The 23,163-nt window shown below is 44.9% G+C and overlaps 1 protein-coding gene across 2 annotated transcripts in view; it reads right to left on the reverse strand.

Moving 5' to 3' along the window:
* The window catches only part of LOC310868270 (dolichyl-diphosphooligosaccharide--protein glycosyltransferase subunit STT3B-like), a 171,290-nt gene that overhangs the window by 67,615 nt on the left and 80,512 nt on the right, over nt 1–23,163 (reverse strand). For both annotated transcript variants that reach the window (XR_014570071.1, XM_083778623.1), the window contains exon 3: nt 14,604–14,891. Coding sequence is in view for 1 of the 2 variants with exons in the window: in XM_083778623.1 (XP_083634749.1) it covers nt 14,604–14,891 (288 nt within the window). In the remaining variant the exon portion in view is untranslated. The remainder of the gene's footprint in view (nt 1–14,603; nt 14,892–23,163) is intronic.

Raw genomic sequence — 23,163 nt, forward strand, 5'->3', positions numbered from 1 at the left:
CGCCCCACTCATGAGCAGACCTGGTAGCAGAGCTGTCGTTAACCCATTCTGAACGGGGAACCTACAAGCTACAAGCTTGTAGCTACAAGCTACAAGCTACAAGCTACAAGCTCATAGCGCGCCACCGAGTGGCGCACTACGAGCTTGTAGGTCTGCTATTTTTGAAAAATCGAAGAACGACTGACATTTTTAGAATCTGATCTCAGGTCAGAATGGGTTAATAAGACCAGTGTGTATCCAGTGGAAACCTTGTATGAATCTGATCTCAGGTCAGAATGAGTATGAATAGGCCCTGCGTTTCACCGCGTCGGACGCAGGGAGGCGAAGAGGAGACCGGGAACGGGAGGGACACAGTTGGGGGAGGAATGGAACAAGGTGGGGGCGATAATGAGATAGCGAAGACGAGACCAAATGTTGGTAAATGAGACTTGGTAATAAGGAATTGCTGAAGCGTTACAGGGATGATTGTTTTTCAGGCTGTTGCCAGATAGATCCCACCCCCCCCCCCCCCCAACACACACACACACACACACACACACACACACACACACACACACACACACACACACACACACACACACACACACACACACACACACACACACACACACACACACACACACACACACACACACACACACACACACACACACGCCGCAACCTCTCAGCCAATGACATATCACCTTGAGAGGTATGATGTCTGTGTCAGGGAACATCTGCCCCCCTTACCTGCAGATGGATTGTCCATCACATCTCTCTCACACACACACACACACACACGCACAACACACACACACACACATGCGACACACACACGCATCCACGCACCCCCCCCCCCCACACACACACACACACACCTATCTGTATGCACCATGTCTCTGTACGTCTGTACGTACGTACGTGCGTGTGCACGGCTGTAATCCACGTATAACTCGAGAACCGTTCTTCTCTCCCACCGACTTCAAATTCAACATGCGCGTTCCACCCCATCACAGGGAGCTGGGCAGTGTCCGCCGGTGTCGAGTCGGTCGGGCACACGGTTGTCCAGAACCGCCCACAAAAGCCTCTGCCCGGGATCTGGACACTAGGGCCACTGCCCAGGCTCCATATATGGACCCATGGTCCGTTCTGACATCACAACACTCCATCATACAGTATGGGCATAAAAATGGACACAGACATAATAACCGGGGTGAGGCATCCTTTCCCAACTTACATCGTTCCAAGTAGGCCATAGTGCCCAACGGGCACGGCTCTATAGTTACTATAATTGTGAGGACAGAGTTATACTGGATTACGCACTCACAGGTGCTGACAGCACGTCGCCGTGTGACTTTGGATATTTGTGTTAGTGCGCAGCCAAGTATAAATCTAGCATTTCTCCAACCTGACAGCGGGGATATTTGGCCCTGTATAGTAATACACAGTATGCACGCATGCGTATGCACGCATGCGCACACAGCCACGCACGCGCACAGCCACACACGCAGCCACGCATGCACGCCTCATGCACGCGACACACACACACACACACACACACACACACACACACACACACACACACACACACACACACACACACACACACACACACACACACACACACACACACACACACACACACACACACACACACACACACACACACACACACACAGAGCTCCAGGGGAGAATAGAGATAATTTCAGACGGTTCTTTAGGAGATAAAAGATGATTTGAGAAGACGATACCTCCGGAAGGAGGATACATTACAGCTCTCTCTCTCGCTCTATGACATTTGAGTCGCTTAAAGAAGCAGAGCCACTTTTCCGGGACACATTTTCTGTTTTTCATTTGTCTACCTCTAGACCACCTGATGTGGTTCAAATGTGCGAGGATGTCTTCACTATAAGACACTTCGGCATCACAAAGAAAGTCAAAGAACAGTATTTCAGGATGTCCTTGTCCATCAATAGGACTACAACCGAGGACTATAGCTAGCCATCCATCCATTTTTACTATGCGTGCACTTCATGGTTCACCAACACCCCCAAGTCACTAAAACCACACACGAACCTGGTATAGAAACGGCTGCCGTGGGAAGGGCTTTCAGTCTGAATAATGAAGTGAAAGGCATGGTGAGTGTGAGGCAGTGTCGTCTACCTTTTTTCCACTGGCGAAAACTAAATAAAAACTAAGCTATATGATGACTAAAACTAAGACTAAATAAGTAAATGTATTGTCAATTTCGTCAACTAAAAACTAGACTAAAATGTCAGCGGTAGACTAGTGGAGAGGAGATCAAGTATAACTAAAAGACAAGTCGTTTTATGTTTGATGCAAAATAGTCGCCCTGTGACGTGTTGTGAGCTTGTAGATCGGCTATTTTAGTGTAAAATGGCCCGCCAAAATATATTTTTCAACACTACAACACTACACCGTTTTAAAGTGGATTTTCATGACAAGCAACACAGCGGTCGGTGCACTGGCTGTTCAAAGGTAACTTTATACATAGGCAGTCTAGCCCGAAAGACGGCCATAAATTGTCGGCATTAAACCTGTATTCAATCAATCACACATGCCAAATTAAAATTCTGACTTCCCACACAAAGATATTAAGGGAGCGCAGCATAGACGGCAAACTGTACACAGAGAGCACAGAGATTTTTCCTGCCCGTCCGGGGAATCGAACCGGCAACCTTTCAGCAACAAGGGCGCTCCTCTAACCCTTAGGCCACCGCTGCCCCTTCTTAAGGTCTCCAGTTTGAGAACACTTCGGGCTTCTCTGAAATACAACAACAGAGAATGTGTGGAAGTGGATAAGACGAAAGCAGTGTGCGATCGGGTATGCTGCTGGCAACACATCAAACATGCCCATGTAATATAATAATATAGAATATGAAACGGCACCATGTGAATATCGCTGCAGCTATGAAAAAAACAACGCCAAAATCAAGGCCGCCATCTGAGAAAATTTGGCAGACGGATGCTATGCTTGCGATGATTTCCTCCACGAAAGCACGGCTCTTGACCCACAGTTCAATTCTCTCACGTGGCCCCCCCGACGCCTATCGTGACAGAATCTTCAACAGCCTCATGAAAGAGAACAGGTACAGTATTGTGTTAATGTTCTTGTGCATGACATGTATGCATTGCTCAATGCGAGGCAGCTACTGTACTTGCTGCAAGTGTCGGTACTAAAATGAAGTGGTGCTCAGCGTTGAGGACTAGGCAGCGACGGTCAATTGGTCTCCATGGGAGAGAGAGCGTTGAGAGGAATCTCAATCACCTCTTCCTGTCAAAGAGGTCAGCCATGGATGAACTGTTTGGTGAACTCTTCAAGCCACAGGTAGGGATAGAAAACAAGCATACTTTTCAGCTGGTAAAAAATAAAAGAAAATAAGATGTTATTTTACACTAGATCAAAATTACAAGATGTTTAACTAATTTATGGCCAGAATCCTTTTGACGCCTGTTTTCCAAAGGCCCCGGGCGCCCATGCAATTCATCTTTGGACGTCTATTTTAAATTAAATTGATTACAGTGATCAATTGTGTCCTGTATGCGAAGATGTCTTCTATTTGTAGGGGGTTTCTTTGAGATAGATGACTATGAAAAAATGTAGGTATGTTTTGGTAAAGGAGTTTTAGTTGTGGCTATATTCATTATGTCAAGCTTGGGAGAGAAGACAGAACACTCTGTATAACTCTTGAGCTTTAATTTCATGTATTAGGAATATATAATGTAAACATGCGGTAAATGTAAATGTAATGTATAAACCCATGAGGGTTGGGCACTTTGTGTGCAGCACACGGAAACTCGGAAATAAATACATAATCAAACCAAATCCAATGCGTTCATAACACTCACACACTCACACACACTTAAAAAATCTGCTGGTCTTATGCTGTCTATGGGGACACAGATTTTAGAACGCTAACATCTCGGATTCTTCATTTTAGACCAAAAACAAGCTTGACTTTCGGCTCATTTCTCAGTCTAAACGATATGATCCTAGCTTACAGAAGGTATGTTTTGGGTGGATTAAATTACTTTACACAGCGGATCTTTCCTTCCTGACTTGCAGTTTCCGGCCAAATCAGCTTTCAATCTAAGGGCGCTTTCACACCGGACATGTTTGGTTCGTTTTAAACGAACCATGGTCCGCTTACCCCTTTGGTTCGGTTGGTGTGAACGTGCATACGAACTCTGGTGCGGATCAAAGAAACGAACCATGGTCCGCTAAAAAAGGCCGAACTCGGTTCGCTTCCAAACGAACCACGGTGCGGTTCGTTACTGGTGTGAACGCATTCGGACTTTATAGAGGACCAAATACAGTACGATAGCCAAAATAGCCGTCGGGCGTCGGCAGTTGTGAGGCTGCATTAATAATTAGTTATAAAAGCATGTCTTTTTTACGGGGATCACTATTGAGCTGACAGTCTGATTTTAATAGTAGACGCATATATGTCGAGGCGCACTGCGCAGCGCAAATGTAATGGCAGCGTGGTTCACATGCGCAAAAATAACAGATGTACAAGTTGTACAGATGTACACGGAATGGTATGTACGGTATGGTAAATTTGGAGCGCATCTCTCTCTCTCTCTCAGCGCATGCAAGCAATTATATCTACAGGCCTTTAATATAGCCTATATCAGACTATGCGCTCGCTCTCTCTCTCTCTCTCTCTCTCGTAATGACAGCACAGGAAGACGCATGCAGCCCCTGTGCGCACCTGTGCGTAATGTGACTATATCGTTAGATTGGAAGACAATACAGTCTTGGCTGACAACACCAATTGAAAGTAGAGTTCCCAAGGATTATGGTGATATTTAAATTTTAAAAATCGCATAAGAAATGAGCGAGATATGCCTAAATAAAATGTTAGTGGTCTTGGCAATTTATTTTATTTGTGTGCGATCCGGGGCGACGGCACGGCACAATAGATTTTCATTCATTTTTCAGATCATTGTCATGTCATTGCAGTGCAAACCATTAAATATAGCCTATATTAACTTCATAGGCTATTGTACAATATGTGACATATTTCTTTCACCCGGTATTATTGATGTGAGTTGATCTAAATAGTATTGCCTAGGCTATAATGCTTGACTTGTATAGCCTAGGCTATACAGTAGGCTATATAATGCCAGCACAGTCATTATTCTCTTTCTTTAAGACTAAAGGCAACCCTTGACTTGATGGGCTTTCTCAAATAGACTACTAATAATAATGCGACGATACCAGAAGTCCATTAACGTAATCAAAGCGATGCAATGACAAAGACAGTGAGAACAACAAAAGAACAAGCTGACGGTGTGAATCAAACTATATATATTTTTTTGTCTTCTCTGTTCTGTTGCCTCGGGAGGTGTTTTCTGCTAAACAGGCTTCGTTGTTTTTGGCTTTTGGCGAGGCTGCAGCTAGCTGCTATTGGTCCACTCCGACAGGCTGTTTTATTTTAAGCATGTGCCCCGCCACGCAAGTTATGACAAAGCATGTGAGTCTTCATGTGTGTGTGTGTGTGTGTACATGAGGGGGAGAGACAGAGAAATATTTAATGTTAAATAGGCTATACACAGGTGGTCCCAAATGATTCATTGATTACATCACGATCACTATAGCAAAAGACGTAAAACTAGGTCAACTCAATTACTCAATTAGCTGCAGCGGAGCTGTTCTGACTTGAAGCTCAATACTAACTGACCACCTTCAAGTTTAAACCATAAGATGACATGGAAATGCCCGCCGATTTGATGCGCAGAAATATATATCTAATCGGGTTAAGGTACATGGAAGAAAAGTCCTTTTTATCGGGGATACCTTGTTGTAGGCTATACATCTCCGTGAATTGTCAGCAAGCACATTATTGTTCAAACACCTACTCCTCTGTTCATCTGTTGCTCTTATTTGGCTAATAAAATAATTAATATGAATGCAATAGCAAGTTGTTGCTGCCTGTCATGTTGCTGTTCTCTTCTCTCTGTGTGACTGAAGGTTGCCCCAAAATTTGTAGACAATGATTTCCCCTCATGTTCTTTTCCCCCTCACTATTTGGTTCGCTTAACATGTCCACGTGTCATTTGTTTACATATTTGGTACGCTTTACAAAGTCCAGTGTGAACGCCAAACGGACCAAAATCAAAATGCTAATATTTGGTCCTTGGTCCTTGATCCGGACCTTCTAAGCGAACTTTGGGTGTGAAAGCGCCCTAAGAGTCATAGAGTTATATGGCTGGCGCTCTGAGCCACCACTAGATGGGGCTGTTGGCGGTCTGCATTTACATGGACTGCTCCTAAAGACAGGGCTTGAGTAGCTGCTCTCCACCCGGTGATGATATATTGACCTTCCTATTGGTTGACCCACATGACCTCACAGCCCCACCTCCTTCTGTCTTCCTATTGGTTGACCCACATGCCCTATCACAGCCAAGCAAGAAAACGGCCCCCCGGGAAGAAATACCCATAATAACAGACTAATCAGAATACAAATACCTTCAAAATGGAAGAGACTGTTCCGATCAGAAGGAATTGTCAATCTGCTTGAGAGAGGCGGTTTAAACCTTTTGTTAATGCAGATCAACTGGCTGGCATTAGTTCTGTCCAGCTTTGATTGTTTGTTAACGATTTGAATAATTTATGTCATAGGCCATAGTGTCGTCAGAAGAGATGTGACCAAATTTGACTAGGAGACTGCCATTGGATTTTTTTTCATTTTCATTTTTTCATTTTCATATCAAAGCAGGGAATCATAGCTTCAAATTGACATATTGGTTCTTCAGTTTGACCCACCAGTTTTGGAGATATGGCTTATAGAGTAATGTCTTGCAGAAAACAGCGAGTTGAGAAAACAGGCTTGAAAGGTTCACTTCTGTGGTCTCTAACATTACACCTAGCTACATGTTTAAGCATTTATTTCATATTTACATGTTGATTTCAGCTTTGACACTTATTTCAGACATGCTCTAGTATATGAGACTCTGCCTGTGCTATTAACTCTGGTCACAGATGTCCTGTCAGGATTTATTCCCGAGCGTGCCGCAGACGGCCATCCATTGTGTTCTCTGGGACTATATTCCTTGCCATTAACGTGCATATATATATACTTTCACAGATGTCTGTGGCTTAATTAGGAAGGAATGGCAGTCGCAATGTGGGTCCATCAAGAAAATTGACAGAGGAAAAAAAACAGGCATCTGTAGAAATAATTTTTGGGGGGCCTGTAAATGTCTCAACATATATCTGAACGGAATGATTTCAATTTGATTGAAAATATATAGTCCATGTCTACATTGCATACATCATTGGATCGATGATATATTACAATAATACTACCCACCCAATGTTCATTAAAACAGTTTCTGTACGTAAGACGTCCCTAGGCGTCTTAAGGATTAAAACCGAGCTGTACCTTAGATGTCGCTGGACGTCCTAGCGCATCCTCAATGATACGGGGCGAGATAAGACTATTCAGAATTTTTCCTTCTTTTTTTTTGACCCGTTCGCCTTTTCGGCTGCCGTTTGCTACGCTCTGGGCTCATATTAGCTTGCCGTTGACTTACATGTTAGCGCGGCGGAAAGAATGACTCGTCTCTCCTAATCCAGGGCGCTCTCCGTGGTTATGAACGGATCGATATACTGGCGCTTCATTTCTGCTCCTCATACGTCTCTCCCGCAAAATATGAAAGTTTTTTGGATCATATATCGTATAAATTAAAATGATCGCAATGTAAGCTAGCAATGTAAAGTCAACTTTTTTTAGTAGATTGTTTCCGGGTCATGGCTTTCAGAGTAAAAGAGCTGAGACAACCCCGGCCACCCAGAGCTCCTATTTTGAAGACACTGATAGGGTTAAGCAACTATAGTCAACTATATAGCATGCTATGTCCCACCAAAATGATAAAATTATACGTTTCATCCTTTCATACATTTATAGACTCGGGAGGGTCCCTGCTATAGGGGCGAGACAATGATTTTCATCCTGTCATTAAGCCAAGGCACCAGGACGGAACTGCCAGTCAACGCGAAGACTGGACAATCACAGCGTACCCTCACCAGAGACATGCTTGCAGAGACGTCGGAGTAATGAATTCAGACTTTCAGAGACGTCGGATGTTAATTGTGTCCAAAGTGTGGCCACTGATCCCCCCAAACTACGTAGTGCTGCTTTAAGTAGGGCCGATAGGCCTGCGAGGCCGCCACTTTAATGAGGACACACGTCCGAGCGGAGTGACTGATGCAGATTTTCCAGACGACACCTCCACCACACACACACAGGCTGTCACAGGAGGACAGCCAGGTCATCTCATTGTTTGAATATATTTAAAAAGAAAATACATTATGTATGATATTATGTATATTCAAATTCTGTCTGGTTTGTGTGCGACGTGCAGTACACACACACAAGTGCGTCTGCCTTCTTGGGCTCTTATTATAGTGATGAGTGCTGCTATACTTTGTACGATTAGATCAGCCGTCACTATCGATTACGGTAAAGAATGCGGCGGTCAAATCAAATTCCCGTTGTCTGAAGTAGATTAGCTTGTCACGGCCGGGTGGCATGGGGGGGGGGGCGCCGTAGTGACGTCGAGACGAGGATTAAATGACAATTGACTCCAGGCGGTGAAGGACCGCTTGGGGATGTGGCCGTGGCTATACGCAAGGATTTATGAACTCTTCCCCCCCCCCCCCCCGTTCCATGGAGTTTATGTTTGTTGGTATTGATTGACCAGCTGTTCCATGGAGTTTATGTTTGTTGGTATCGATTGACCAGCGTCTTTAACCGCATCTTTAACCACTGAAAACTCTATGGGCTCCATTTCCGTCCGCGCTAAACCCCTTATGCCTAAACTTTTTTTTTTACTATTTAAAAAAAAGAAACGTATAAAAAATGTTCAACTAGCCGATCTACATCAACACGTGAGCTTGTAGATGGGCTATTAGAAGGCCCCAGACGATTCCTCTCTACACCAAATCTCTTCACAGAGAATATCCAATGCAAAGTCCAATCTAAAAGCTCCCACGCTTGCAGATCAGCTATTTTTGGACCGTGGTGACCAAGAGAACAAGACACTGCAATAGAGCGTCGCAGTCCCGCCCCCTCGAGAGACCCGGAAAATAAATTGCCGTTCATTTTCCTCATAGGCATTTCTTAAAGTATTTATTTAAAGACGGTTACGCCGACAAAGCCAACTCGGATCGTGACAAATCATGACAATGAACACAATATTTTGGGCCGATCAAATCATTAGAAAGAAGAAAATAAAGTCAGGAGACAATACTATTTGTTTTGTTCTTCTTCTTATAAATTATTTGATTGGCCCAAAACATTGTGTTCATTGTCATGATTTGTCACGATCCGAGTTGGCTTTGTCCGCGGCGTAACCGTCTTTAAAGGGATTGTGACATTTAAAACACATTTTTGTAGATTTTTTGGCTTTTTTGGCTTTTCTTGACATCAATTTCACCAAAAAAACCCGAAATTTGAACATTCAGTGTATTCTCTGCTGTCTGGACTTTTGTGAATAATTATGCAAAAATGTCTCATCTGGTTGGACGGCAGAGATATACGTAGATCTCCGCTAAACCTCCGCCCCCTCCCCTCTGCTCCCTGCCTAGTGCCTACCCTCTATTCTCCGCTTCCTCATTGTGACCGCGACTTTGTTTCTTTGTAATACTTACTAATAATGGCTTCTAGAGAAAAATCAATCTGCTCTGTTGTTGGCTGTGGATACCAACTTACACTGGATACCAACTGGCCTAGATGACTCTTTTATTTTTGACGACGTTCCTACCACGTTGTCAAAGAAGCGCATAATTGGGTTGACAGGAAAGGGGGAATTACCGACATCTACAGGCTAAAATAATGTGTTTTTCCATGGCTTCTCAGGATGAACTTAACACATGCACAAAAACTCGTGTCAAGAAATACTGGAGTGGAGTTGAGTGTTCAAACTTTTTAGACACGTTTGAAGGACCATGGCCAAGACTTTTAATGTTGTTAAAATTATGTTATAAATCATGTCATAATACCTTTAAATAAATACTTTAAGAAATGCCTATTGGAAAAATGCATTGGGATTTATTTCCTGGGCCACTCGTTGTTCTGAAAGGGGGAGGGACTGCGACGCTCTATACAAGTGATGACCGTCGACGTCGAGTATAGGATGCCGATGCGCAGGTGAGGCACATCTGTGTAATTAACTCACGCACTGTGCTAATTGAGCCGTGAATATGTACTGCCAAATGCACTCGTTGGAGGCACAGACGAGGCACAGATGAATCAGATAGGAACCTTATACACGCACAGGATTTATTTGGTTATGACAACGCCAGTATACAGGCATACCTGTCATCCCATTGTTTGAATATCAACAAACATACACGTGTCTGTTTTACAGCACATTTCTTGTGTACTACATACCGGTATTCAAATTCTGTCCGGTTTGTTTGTGTGCATTATGCAAAGGTGCAGCATCTGTGCATAAAATATCATGCAGGCTATTATGTGTGAATCTGTTTGCACGTGCGTGTGTGTGCGTGCGTACATGCATTGGGTATTGGAAGTTGGCTATAGTGATTGTTCCTTGCTACTCTGTTATGCCAAAAGTGTACTCCCAAGACTAAAACTTTAGACTCTCAGACACAACCGAGGCTGTCAGCCGCAACTTGGACACGGACAGTGGAGCGACTTAATCAGATCGGTAGCCGTTCAAAATGGGCCGTGAACCTGACATGGTTCTGTGCTACTGTATAACTCAGACACACAGTATAGTACACGCCAATGGTTTTCAAGATGGTTGTGCCCGATCTCAAGGCACACCGGTATTCATAGGATCAGGATAATATATGAAGTATGAAGACACCCGAAATAGGGACACCAGGTTGAAAGCGGTACAGGCTTTTGTTCAGACATACCATCAGTCCGACTGTCATTAGACCGACAACCTACCCCAAACCCTAACCTATAACCGCAAGCACGTTGGACCTTTGGTGTTTCGGATAACCGTGCGCACCCCGCTCAAAGTAGTTATGGTAGAATATGTATAGGGTATACAGTAGAATTTACCTCTGTATTGGGAAATGAGTGCAGGCAAGGAACTGATAGTGAATGAAAAGCATAATTAACTTCTTTGTATATAGTCACTAGAAATAATCATGTGTGGTTGTCACGCCTGGACTTGTGTCACGGCACACAGCCGGCACTTGTGGGAACCACAACAACTGCAGCGTTTTCACTCAGAGAGGGCCACACGTGCAGCGTGACAAATCACCATGAAAGCAGTCTGTGTGCTATCCAGACACAAGGTCCCTGCCTGCCTGGAGGCCATCGCTGCACTGCCAGGCCACTATACCAGGTGCCAAGCCGCAGTGAGGCATAGCGGGCAGGATGGCTATACCTATACCTCGCGCGATTTATTCAGCGCGCCATGTCCTTGGCCCCCAGGATGAAAAGGAAGACAAGGCCTTCCAGCGAGAAAAAGAAAAAGAGGGCATTTAAAGAAGCACACGGATACTGAACAAATAGCCAGCTGCTGTTACTATACTGGCGGGCTGCCTGTCGCATAATATACACTTTTATACAGTACAATACTGCATGTGATGGCGATAATGCTGCCAGGCTCTCTCTGACTGCATATACTGTAAGTGGATGAGATGAAGCCAGGCTATAGGCTGTTTCAGTCCATGAACAACGATGACATCAAAGAGTATATAAAGGGAATACAGGTGAATGCTACATTTGTCCATGTGAAAATGTGTCCGAACGTCCTCAATCTCTTCTTGGCAATCGTCTGTGTAGTGAATGAGCTGTCATAACCTGTGTGGACCTAGCTCTGGTCCATAGCTCTAATGCGTTAGAAATTAGACAGCCTACTTTCCTTAGTGGACGCACTCTGAACCCCCACCACACCTATAAACTGTACTTTTTGGCCAAAAGGGGATTTTGTTTCTACCGGAAAAATATATATTTTTAGTTACTCCGCTGCGCCCTCTACTGATATTGCCCAGAGAACTTCCTCATAGAGAATATTTTTCCTCTGGTGAAAAAAAATCCCTTTCTGGCCAAAAAGTACAGTTTATACGTGTGGTGGGGGGCTCAGAGTGCGTCCACTAAGGAAAGTAGGCTTTCTAATGACACAACCCGCCTTTGTTTTGGTGAGTAGCTACTGCAAAACGCTCTTTTTATTTACGCCAAAGAGGAGAGGCTGGTCTGATTTCGATTTGAGATTTTAAACGGAAAGTCCCATAGCCTTACTGCGCAGGCATGCACACACAAACACTTGCACTGCCACAGACATAGGACATAAACTGACTGCTTTCTGCACTGCATACGCCCCAGGCTGAATTCACAGAGCTTTCCTTCGTCATCCGTTTTGGAGCGAGGTCAAGCTTTTGCACATTCATATTACACAACAAATTTCAGGTATCAAAAACCACAGATATGCTCTTATAAGGACACATTATAAGCCAAAAAATAAATAAATAAACAATGGGCTTGTACTTTGCTTTGTGATGATGCCCTGGCCCTGAAGAAGACCGAACACAGAGACACTGTCCCGTTTGTGTCAATCTCCATCTCTCTGACGCATCGTAAAACAGTGACGTCTCACCAGCCTGATTGTCAGACTCTGAGAACCAGTGTGCTCAGTCGAGTGGGCGGGGTCTATGGGCTGGAAACCAGGCTGACGTCTTACGGCATTGTACTCTCTCTCTCTCTCTCTCTCTCTCTCTCTCTGGTATAGCAGATCCCACGGGCTGTACGGCCAGCTTGCACCCGATTGGCTGTTTTCTGTTCACTCCGTACATAGCCTTGCAGAGAAGTATCCAACAGCTGATGGAGATGTGTACTAGAATCTGAGATACTAGATAAAACATAATAATAACTAGATAAAGTGCCAATCGGCACAGGTCTCCACCAGGATTCTTCCTCAGCCTAGTGGGAATATGCGTGCACAGTTTAATCGCAATCGGACGCTGCCGAGTTGTGGCCATTTGCTACTTCTGAAAACTGTAGGAGCCAATCGTGGCCAATCAGGATGGAATATGAGAAATCAAACAAACCTGTGTTGATCACATGACTATGGAGATCATGTGTACCGATTTGCGTGAAATTTGGATAAAATCTGAAGGAGTAATAATAGAAAATGTGTTTTACATATGTGGGCCTCCTGGTGGCGCTATAAAGAGCAGATGTGAAAAATTCCAGATAAAGGTTTTTCCTTGGCCTCTAGGGAGTTGGCATACAAAGTGATCCACAGATTCGTGCAGTTAGAGGTAAAATCACTTTTCGGCCAGTTATAGCGCCACCTCGAGGCTGAGTTGAAATTGTTCATGTGGCATTTTGTCCTCGGCCTAGTGGGAATGTGGGTGCACAATTTCAAGGAAATCACGCGATGTGTTCATGATTTGCAGCATTTTGTTTGAAACTGAGCACTCCTGTGAACTTTGGAAGCCAATCTTAATCAATCAGGATGGAGTCTGAGAAATCTGAAAGACCGGTTTCGTTGAATGGCTGTAGAGAGACTGTGTACCAATTTGCGTGATGTTTGGACAAAATCTGTAGGTGTACTGTGCAAAAAGTTGTTTAGCACAAAGCGGCCTCCTGGTGGCGCTATAACAGGCCGTTCTGGAAAGTTTGGGGCAGAGGTTCATCGTTGGCATCCAGGGAGTGTGTGTGCAAAATTTGGCATCGACCGGGTTAACGGTGGCCGCGATTAGCTACTAACGGACGGACGGACACACACACACACACACACACACACACGGACGGACGGACGGACGGACGGACGGAGTGCAAAACATACTCTCCCCACATGCCTTCGGCCTGGTGGAGACAATAATATTAATAATAATAATAATAACCAGTGCCACACAAGTTTCTGAGATTAGCTGCGCGTGCGCGCACACACACACACACACACACACACACACACACACACACACACACACACACACACACACACACACACACACACACACACACACACACACACACACACACACACACACACACACACACACACACACACACACACACACACACACACACACACACACACACGCACGATGAAACCAATTATACTGTAGGGCCTACAGTGCAGTATATAGCCTGGCAGAGATAACAAAGAATACAAAATATTCCACCTTCAACCTGAGTTTTTTTTCTTCCAATGACCGTCTTCAAAGGTCAGTGGAAATGTGAAAGCTCTGCAGAACAACATGCTTTGTTCCTGGTTCCCACTGACCAGAGTATAGAAGCCATGCCTGTCACTGAAGGCCTCTGATCAATTATTAAAGTAATATATAAATAATAAATGACTGAAGAGTCCATCTCGTTTTCCCGTTAATGTCATCATGAGAGTTCATCGTGTGTGTGTGTGTTTACATGGCTGTCATGTTGGATACAACAGTAAATCAAGCAGCGCAGCAGGTGCTGTGAGGCTTTGATTAGACGGCGGTCTGTTATAGAGCGGAGCGGTCCGTTATTCAGAAATAATACACAGCTGAATCTAGCGATTGACCTATCGGAATGAAGCATTCAACCGAGCCGTGTAATGAAAACGTATGAAACATGATGCCTTTAAATGGGTTAAGATAACGTGTGCCGAGTGTGCCCACGTACCCATAGGTAGTAGGTGAACTGCAGGGCGAAGATGGCGATGCCCTCGTTGTCGAAGGAGCCCGCCACCGAGCGGGAGATGTAGCCCGGCACGATGGCGATGAAGCAGGCGGCCAGCAGCCCGGCGCCCTGGTTCCACAGCTCCCTGGTGAGCAGGTAGGTGGAGATGGAGGTGAGCCCGCTGAAGACGGGCGCCAGGAACACGCACACGTCGCGGATGTGCACGGTGACGTGCAGCAGGTTGAGCACGTAGTGGATGAGCCCCGCCGTGACCATCAGCCCCGGGTATACCTGTGGATTGGAGACGGAGAGGGGGAGAGAGAGAGAGAGAGAGAGAGAGAGAGAGAGAGAGAGAGAGAGAGAGAGAGAGAGAGAGTCATGAATAGGCTTGGTCAACATACCGATATTACCGTTTATCGCAATATTTGAAATCAATAGTTAGTTAGTTAGTTAGTTAGTTTCATTTATTGTCCACGTGTGGAAATTCGTCTTCGGTCTCAACAGTAAAAAACAAACGGTTACAACAACAGCAACAACACTTAACACAATTTTTTTCTCATGGCAAACAAAGTGCAGGACAACAGTGGCAAATACATTGGAAAAACAAACAAATCTAGCGAGACATGGTATCATTTAGTGGTAATTACTAATTCAATATTGGTAATATCGCGGAGTATATAAATAATACCGAATACCGTCATAATAATAAACATCTACCAGTATGTTTGTGTCTGTGTGATGAATTTCATTTTAAACAACTATTGCCTAATAACTTAGTGTCCATGCATTGACTGGCACCGACGCTGAATTACGGCGACGAGGCGACAGCAGCATTGTCGGACCGCCTCCGCCCAGGAAAGCAAACAAAACATGGCGGCGGTGAGAGTAACAAGTCCTAGCAAGTTGGTTCGTAAAAAAACATCTGGAAATACTGCTATTTGGCAGCATTTCGGATAATACCGATTACCCCGGTATTATTCACGGCATCAATACCGATATAAACAAAATCAATATCGCCCAAGCCTAGTCACTGACTGTTGGGTTGAATCCTTGTATGTCCAAACTGCTATGTTTCAGGACATTAAAAATAAATAAACGAATCACACTCGTGTGAAGTGAGGGCCGCTCTTATCATACATCACATTATGTGCGCAGCCAATCAAATCATCAATAAAGGTCATTCCGGCCAATCACTTTTGGCGTCTTCACTTTTCTGCCCTTCAATACATACTTTGCTCAGCCAAACAGATCATCGCTATGGGGTGGGGCTAGCCAATCACAAACCGATGTTTGTGTTCACACAATCCCGGAAAGCTGGGCATATAGGGAGAGGCTAGCGCCCCTCATAGTAGCCCTCTGGAGTGAGTGTGGAACTATAGTGGCCCTCTGGAGTGAGTGTGGAACTATAGTTGCCCTCTGGAGTGAGTGTGGAACTATAGTGGCCCTCTGGAGTGAGTGTGGAACTATAGTAGCCCTCTGGAGTGAGTGTGGAACTATAGTGGCCCTCTGGAGTGAGTGTGTAAATATAGTGGCCCTCTGGAGTGAGTGTGGAAATATAGTGGCCCTCTGGAGTGAGTGTGGAACTATAGTGGCGAATCACACTCGTGTGAAGTGAGGGCCGCTCTTATCATACATCACATTCTGTGCGCAGCCAATCAAATCATCAATAAAGGCCATTCCGGCCAATCACTTTTGGCGTCTTCACTTTTCTGCCCTTCAATACATACTTTGCTCAGCCAAATAGATCATCGCTATGGGGTGGGGCTAGCCAATCACAAGCCGATGTTTGTGTTCACACAATCCCGGAAAGCTGGGCATATAGGGAGAGGCTAGCGCCCCTCAAAAACATGGTGCACGTTTTCAAAGGGTCCAATGTAGTTTACTAGTTACAACAGTTACTAGGTGGTCATAAGCTCTTGTGAATACTGTATTATTTGGTTAAATATACTAGAAACCCCACAGACAGAACACACAAACACTTTCAACTTCACATCCCTATTTTGGGAATATCATCATATCGGTGAAAAGTCATCATTTCGAAAACTGCTGATATGCAAGATCACGTGTCACATTGCGAGTCTGCTATATCTCTGCAACTTTTGCAATACATTGCCCCGAGTATGAAACAGGGCATCGGTTTATGAAAAAAAAAAAAAAAAAAAAAACACAAAATACAAGGTTTCTGCCCTTTTCAGTGACAACAAAGAACTGGTTTAGTTTGGCATCGCGGTGACCCTGCCTGCCTCATGCATAATAGATGCAAGAGGACCAGGACTCTTGCATCAGAGCAGCACTTCAATGAATACCTAAACCCCCTTACTCCTACAGAGAGAGAGAGAGAGAGAGCAGGGTTGAATATCATAAAGGAGAAGGAGAACCGACCAAACAGCAACACAGAGAATGAACAAGGAGGCAGGGGAGGTGCGGTAGACTAGTCATGAGTGATAAGAATAGTGCACAGCTGGAGTGATGGGAAGGTTGGAGGGCAAAGAACATGCAGTATAGGGCGGAAGGGAGAGAAAGACGGGGAGAGAGAGAGAGAGAGAGAGAGAGAGAGAGAGAGAGAGAGAGAGAGAGAGGGAGAGCAATAGAGCTGCGTAAGGACGTGAGATGTTAACCCCTTTTGGTGTTAGCATCGTGTCATGCTTTAGCAATTGAAAAATAGCAGATCTACAAGCTCATAGCACGCCACCGAGTGGCGCGCTACGAGCTTGTAGGTCTGCTATTTTTGAAAAAATCGAAGAGCGACTGACATAGAAGACATTTTTAGAATCTGATCTCAGGTCAGAATGGAAAACTGTCAGGATGTAGAAGACATTTTTAGAATCTGATCTCAGGTCAGAATGAAAACTGTCAGGATGTAAAAGACATTTTTTTTAATCTGATCTCAGGTCAGAATGGGTTAAGGACGGCAAGGCACAAGAGATATGAAAAACAGCAGCTCCGGGGCTGTACAGGTTCAACTCTATACTGTACTATACCCAGAGTTTGAACTATAGTGCCATTTAAATCATGCATGGGCAACTGGCGGCCCGGGGGCCTCCACCTTCACTTAATGTGGCTTGGATCGGAATACTGATATAATATTACTGATTTCAGCTGTTACAATTCCAAGCACTTTAATTACTTCAGTCTATGTTAGTAGCTTAATAACTAATATTAAAATGTTGTCTTTTCATGTCCAATGTATTTGCGTTTAAGTTCATGAAAGTTAATAGAAAAAAATATATCAGGATTTAAATTCAAATCTGCTATTTCAATATGCAATGTGGCCCTCTGGAGTGAGTGAGGAACTATAGTAGCCCTCTGGAGTGAGTGAGGAACTATAGTAGCCCTCTGGAGTGAGTGTGGAACTATAGTGGCCCTCTGGAGTGAGTGTGGAACTATAGTAGCCCTCTGGAGTGAGTGAGGAACTATAGTAGCCCTCTGGAGTGAGTGTGGAACTATAGTGGCCCTCTGGAGTGAGTGTGGAACTATAGTTGCCCTCTGGAGTGAGTGTGTAAATATAGTGGCCCTCTGGAGTGAGTGTGGAACTATAGTGGCCCTCTGGAGTGAGTGTGGAACTATAGTAGCCCTCTGGAGTGAGTGTGGAACTATAGTGGCCCTCTGGAGTGAGTGTGGAACTATAGTTGCCCTCTGGAGTGAGTGTGGAACTATAGTTGCCCTCTGGAGTGAGTGTGGAACTATAGTGGCCCTCTGGAGTGAGTGTGTAAATATAGTGGCCCTCTGGAGTGAGTGTGGAAATATAGTGGCCCTCTGGAGTGAGTGTGGAACTATAGTGGCCCTCTGGAGTGAGTGTGGAACTATAGTTGCCCTCTGGAGTGAGTGTGGAACTATAGTGGCCCTCTGGAGTGAGTGTGGAACTATAGTGGCCCTCTGGAGTGAGTGTGGAACTATAGTTTCCCTCTCCAGCTTCAAATTATTTAACCCATTCTGGACGGGAACCCCTTTTGGTGTTTTAACTAAGCATTATGTTATACTTTAGCTATTTAAAAAGGTTATCTTTGAAAAACAAAGAAGGGGTCCCGCACACTGTCAGAAACATGCCAAAAATGTTGCCTTTTTCGGGTCAACGTTTCGGTCGATTAGACCTTCATCGGGACAGACATGATGATGAAGGTCTAATCGCTATAGCCTTCTGAGGTGTGCATCAGCCTTTTGCTAATACTTTAGCTATTGAAAAACAGCAGATCTACAAGCTCGTAGCGCGCCACTCTGTGGCGCGCTACGAGCCTGTATAGGTCTGCTATTTTTGAAAAATCGTAAAAATGCGGCACAAATCTTTGAATATATATTCTTTAAGAGCGAACATATTTATTAATTTTTTGACGTCAGGCCTAATTGGTTCAGATGGTCGATTGCATCACATTCCAATTAATGGAGTCGAGGGGGGGGGGGGGGGGGGGCGAAGGGTGTGGGGGCGGAGGGTGGGGGGGGGGGGGGGCTAGGTCAAGCTAGTGCTGCGTGAATCACCTCTCTCCGACCCAAGAACAGGAGCTAATTTAATCCGCCTTTTTAATGATGTTTAGGTCGACAAGAAACACTTTCCTGGGTTATTTCTGTGGGTAATACTAGTTACTAGTTTAGTATTTTAAAGTGCCAGTGAGGTCAGCACAATAGTCTCACTTCCTTCCTGGACTAATTGTTGTCCCAGCAGGCCCACCCCTCTCCACAAGGAGGAGCAGTGCACCAAAGCATTATGGGAATTGTATTCCAGGAAGGAAGTGAAACCAGTGGCCATGACACATCATCACAGACACTTTGAAATACTACAATATCTAAAAAACACATATTACCCTCATAAAAACGTGTTTCCCTGGTCTCGCAAACATCGTAAAAAACGAGATCTGGTTGCAAAAGGTAAGTGACGTGGCCCTTTAAGGACAACCTGTACAGAAAGTTCTGAGTATAATAATACATTAAAGTTATACACAAAGTTGAGGGAAGGACGGGAGTGGGATATGTTATGGGACATGGACCTGGACGGAACAACAAATGATGAGAGACAGGTTCTAATTAGGACCAATTAGGACTAATTAGGACCAGGCAGGCACACCGAGTCTGTGGGCACCACCTCCAGTCATGAGGAGAGCTGTGTGGGATAATGTTTAAAAGACCCAGTAATGCCCTCTAGTGTGTGTGTGTGTGTGTGTGCGTTCTGCAGCCACGGCGCAACACATTCGACTTGACGCTGCTCTCTCTCCACTCTAGTCCGCACACATTTCTAATTAGCCGGTGCCTGTGGAGACCTTTAACGTCCATCCATGTTTTAAACATTGTTGTAATTTAGCTATTGAAAAACAGCAGATCTACAAGCTCATAGCGCGCCACTGAGTGGAACGCTACGAGCTTGTATAGGTCTGCTATTTTTGAAGAATTGTGAAAATATTAGTTTTTGTTTTTTGTTAGGATTTAGAATAATTTATTTAATGTATTTCTGGCCTACTTCAATATATTTTGATGAGAACTATTTTTTTTATAGAATATTTTACATTGCATGGTAAAATGTACCCAATGTACCCAGTGACCTCCACCGAAGCAAAGATTTGAGTTAAAAACGTATTATTCAAAGATTTGAGCCTCATTTTCACGATTTTTCTAAGATAGCAGACCTACAGGCGCGCTATGAGCTTGTAGGTCTGCTATTTTTCAATAGCTAAATTATAACAATGTTTAAAACACCCAAAAAGGGGTTCCCGCGCCCAAAATGGGTTAATGCACCTTTCTCTGCCTCCTAAATCAGCCAGCATGAGACTTCTCAGGCCCTTTGCGGAATGGACCGCAGCCAAATATGGAACCCCGGGCTGCTGCCATATAACCACTGCTGAAATTATTAGCGGTTTGGGAGCGTTGTCCAACCTGTGTTGTACCCCCCCCCCCCCCCCCCCATCCCCTCCTAAACAGATGCGTTGGGGGTTTTCCCATCGCGCTTTTCTCCTAACCGCACATTTTAGTTCCAAGTCGAGGCCTGATGAAAAAAGAAAAAAAACACTGTGGGGAGATTCTCCTCCTGGAAATAAAAAAGGGTGCGCTTTATTGGCTCGACTGTGTTCCATCGTTACGGCTCGTCACATCAGAGTGCACCCAGCTGGCTCCTTATCTGCCACTTCAGAGAAAGAACAATTGTCAGTTGTCGTCTGGGGGACTGGAGGGAGGGAGTGAGGGAGGGAGGGAGAGAGGCAGTTGAAAAGGAAAAAAGTGAAGAGCGGGTTGGGCTATTATGCAGAAAAGGTGGCCGACCATTCACGTGAACGGAGATCTGAGGCAGATTCAAGATCAAATAATTGAAGGTATTTTTCACATACTATAGGCATCTACAGCATGTGCAATGAAACGTTATTGGGGCAGACAAGTGCTACGAGTAACGTCCAGCATATACAGTGTACACTAGTACAACACAAGTTATTTCAGTTTTTTTTAATCGTAAAACACAGGTAAACCTAATAATAGTGCAAAGGTAGCATCAGCACACGCAGTGTACCGATGCTCTGTTTCCTAGGGCATTTGTCTTACATGTAATCAACGCCAAAGCCGCTATTCCAAAGTCCCCTTCAGGTATAGGCTACATCTTTGAACGGTGCCTCCGCTCCATTACGCAGCTATGTGTGTACCTATGTATGTGTACGCGTCCCTGTACGCGTCCCATCTGTCCGAGCACAGAATGCTGCAACACCACAACACCACGGTCATTTCTCGACCGTTTTGGGAGGCAGTGCCGGCGCACTGGTTCTCTCTCTCATTAGCAGGCAACAGTGCAGCACTAATACTATCTCTCTGTTTCTGGCACAACAGCGCCCCTACTGGTACTCATAGTCATTGGCTCATTAACGTCACATAGGTGAACAACACATAACAACACATAGGTGAACAACACATAGTGGGTTATGCACTATAGGTATGCATGTTTTGGAGAGGAACATTGCTCATGTGATCCTTTTGGTGTGGTGTGGTTTGTGACATGACAACTCGGTCATGTATACAACCTGGCTTATAGAAGCGTGTCAAAATGCGCGCGAGTGCTATGGACACGTGTCTGTGGACATGGCCGCTAAATTAAACGGTATACTCCTTCATGACTTTGTCGCGATGTGTGTTGTTCTGCCGTTGTCTGTGTGGCATTGCAGTTTGTGTGTGTGTGTGTGTGTGTGTGTGTGTGTGTGTGCGCATGTGTGTGTGTGTGTGTGTGTGTGTGTGTGTGTGTGTGTGTGTGTGTGAGTGAACTGTAGTCCCTGCTGCTCCCATAGCCTGCGGGGACCGTAACCATGACAACAGAGCCCATAAACCTGTGAATTTGCATACGCAGGAATTCCAGTGTTTTTTTACGGAAAAAAACTAAACAAAAAAACAAACAAAAAATGCTAATGAACGGCTTACATTTGGGGAAAGTGAAAAACAGGCTTCGTCACTGTCTTCATATGTTAAATGGTCAATGCCCACAGGGAAGTTCAGATTGTTCTACTCACTGTGGAGAAAAAAGTGGAATGACAGAATGACCTAAAATTAGGAGTAATAATAAGTAAATGGATGAAAATATTGATGACCAAACATACCAAACAATCAAAAAATGTCCAATAGCAGCTGTTTTGTGTTGCAGCGCGCGCATGCGTGTGTGTGTAGTGTTCGTCTTGTCGTTCTTCTAATGTGTGTGTGTGTGTGTAGTGTGTAACTTCCGGTTGGCTTTTCGGAACTGCACAATGTAACATGGAAACTCGTGGGTCACGTGGCGGGTTTAGAGCCAATGGAAGAGGGCATGTTAGTGTTGCCAGGTCCGCGTATTGCAAGCGAGTGGTAGTGTGTGTAAGTAGCCAGTAGGAAGCCAGGGTTTGCGGGCTTGTTTCGTCACTCACCACTGCCGACAGTTACGGTTGTATATTCCCATTGCCATGGCAACAAGGCTGCCGTCCGTTGCACGTTCTCGCATCGCAACGAACGTCTTTTCATGTGACACATCCAAGTCCAACCCTCGCTCCCATGGCACCGAGTCCCACGACAAACGTATATTCTTCCCTTTTGTTCCAGTCAGTTGTACGTTTCTTTCACACTCTCAGCTGCCTGTTAGCCTAGCAGCTAGCAGACCACTCGCTCTAGGCTCTACACCATAGAGTATTAAAAGGATAGAGACTGATCTGGCGCGAAGCTCCGCCCCCTCCGCTATTCATGTCAGTGGAAGTTGCTCAGCGGCGTTTTGAAGCCACTGGAGGGACCGTCTATTTCCGCCTTTGTGGGCGCATTTCCGCATTTGACCTCCAAATTTTGGAGGTCCAATGCGGAAGTGCAACCGAGCGCTCAATGTTAAAGCCCAGCTGCACGGGGTTTCCTCGTCATGAATCCACGGGTCCGCCTGCAGTCCTTCCTCTTACCACTAGGGCCCAGCGCTTCAACATTGGAGTGCCTAGCTGGCCCCTTGCTCTACACCGTTGTTGTGGTCCTTCCTTAGCCAATATAGGCGTCTAATTTGTGCCTGATGGAAAATATTAAAATACTACTAACGCATGCACGCCGAGATTTTGTGCCTTTTTAAAAACTATATTATAAGACTATGGATAGATGTCATTAATTTATT

The sequence above is a fragment of the Protomyctophum parallelum genome (assembly GCF_964188405.1).
Source record: "Protomyctophum parallelum genome assembly, chromosome: 1".
NCBI lineage: Eukaryota > Metazoa > Chordata > Actinopteri > Myctophiformes > Myctophidae > Protomyctophum > Protomyctophum parallelum.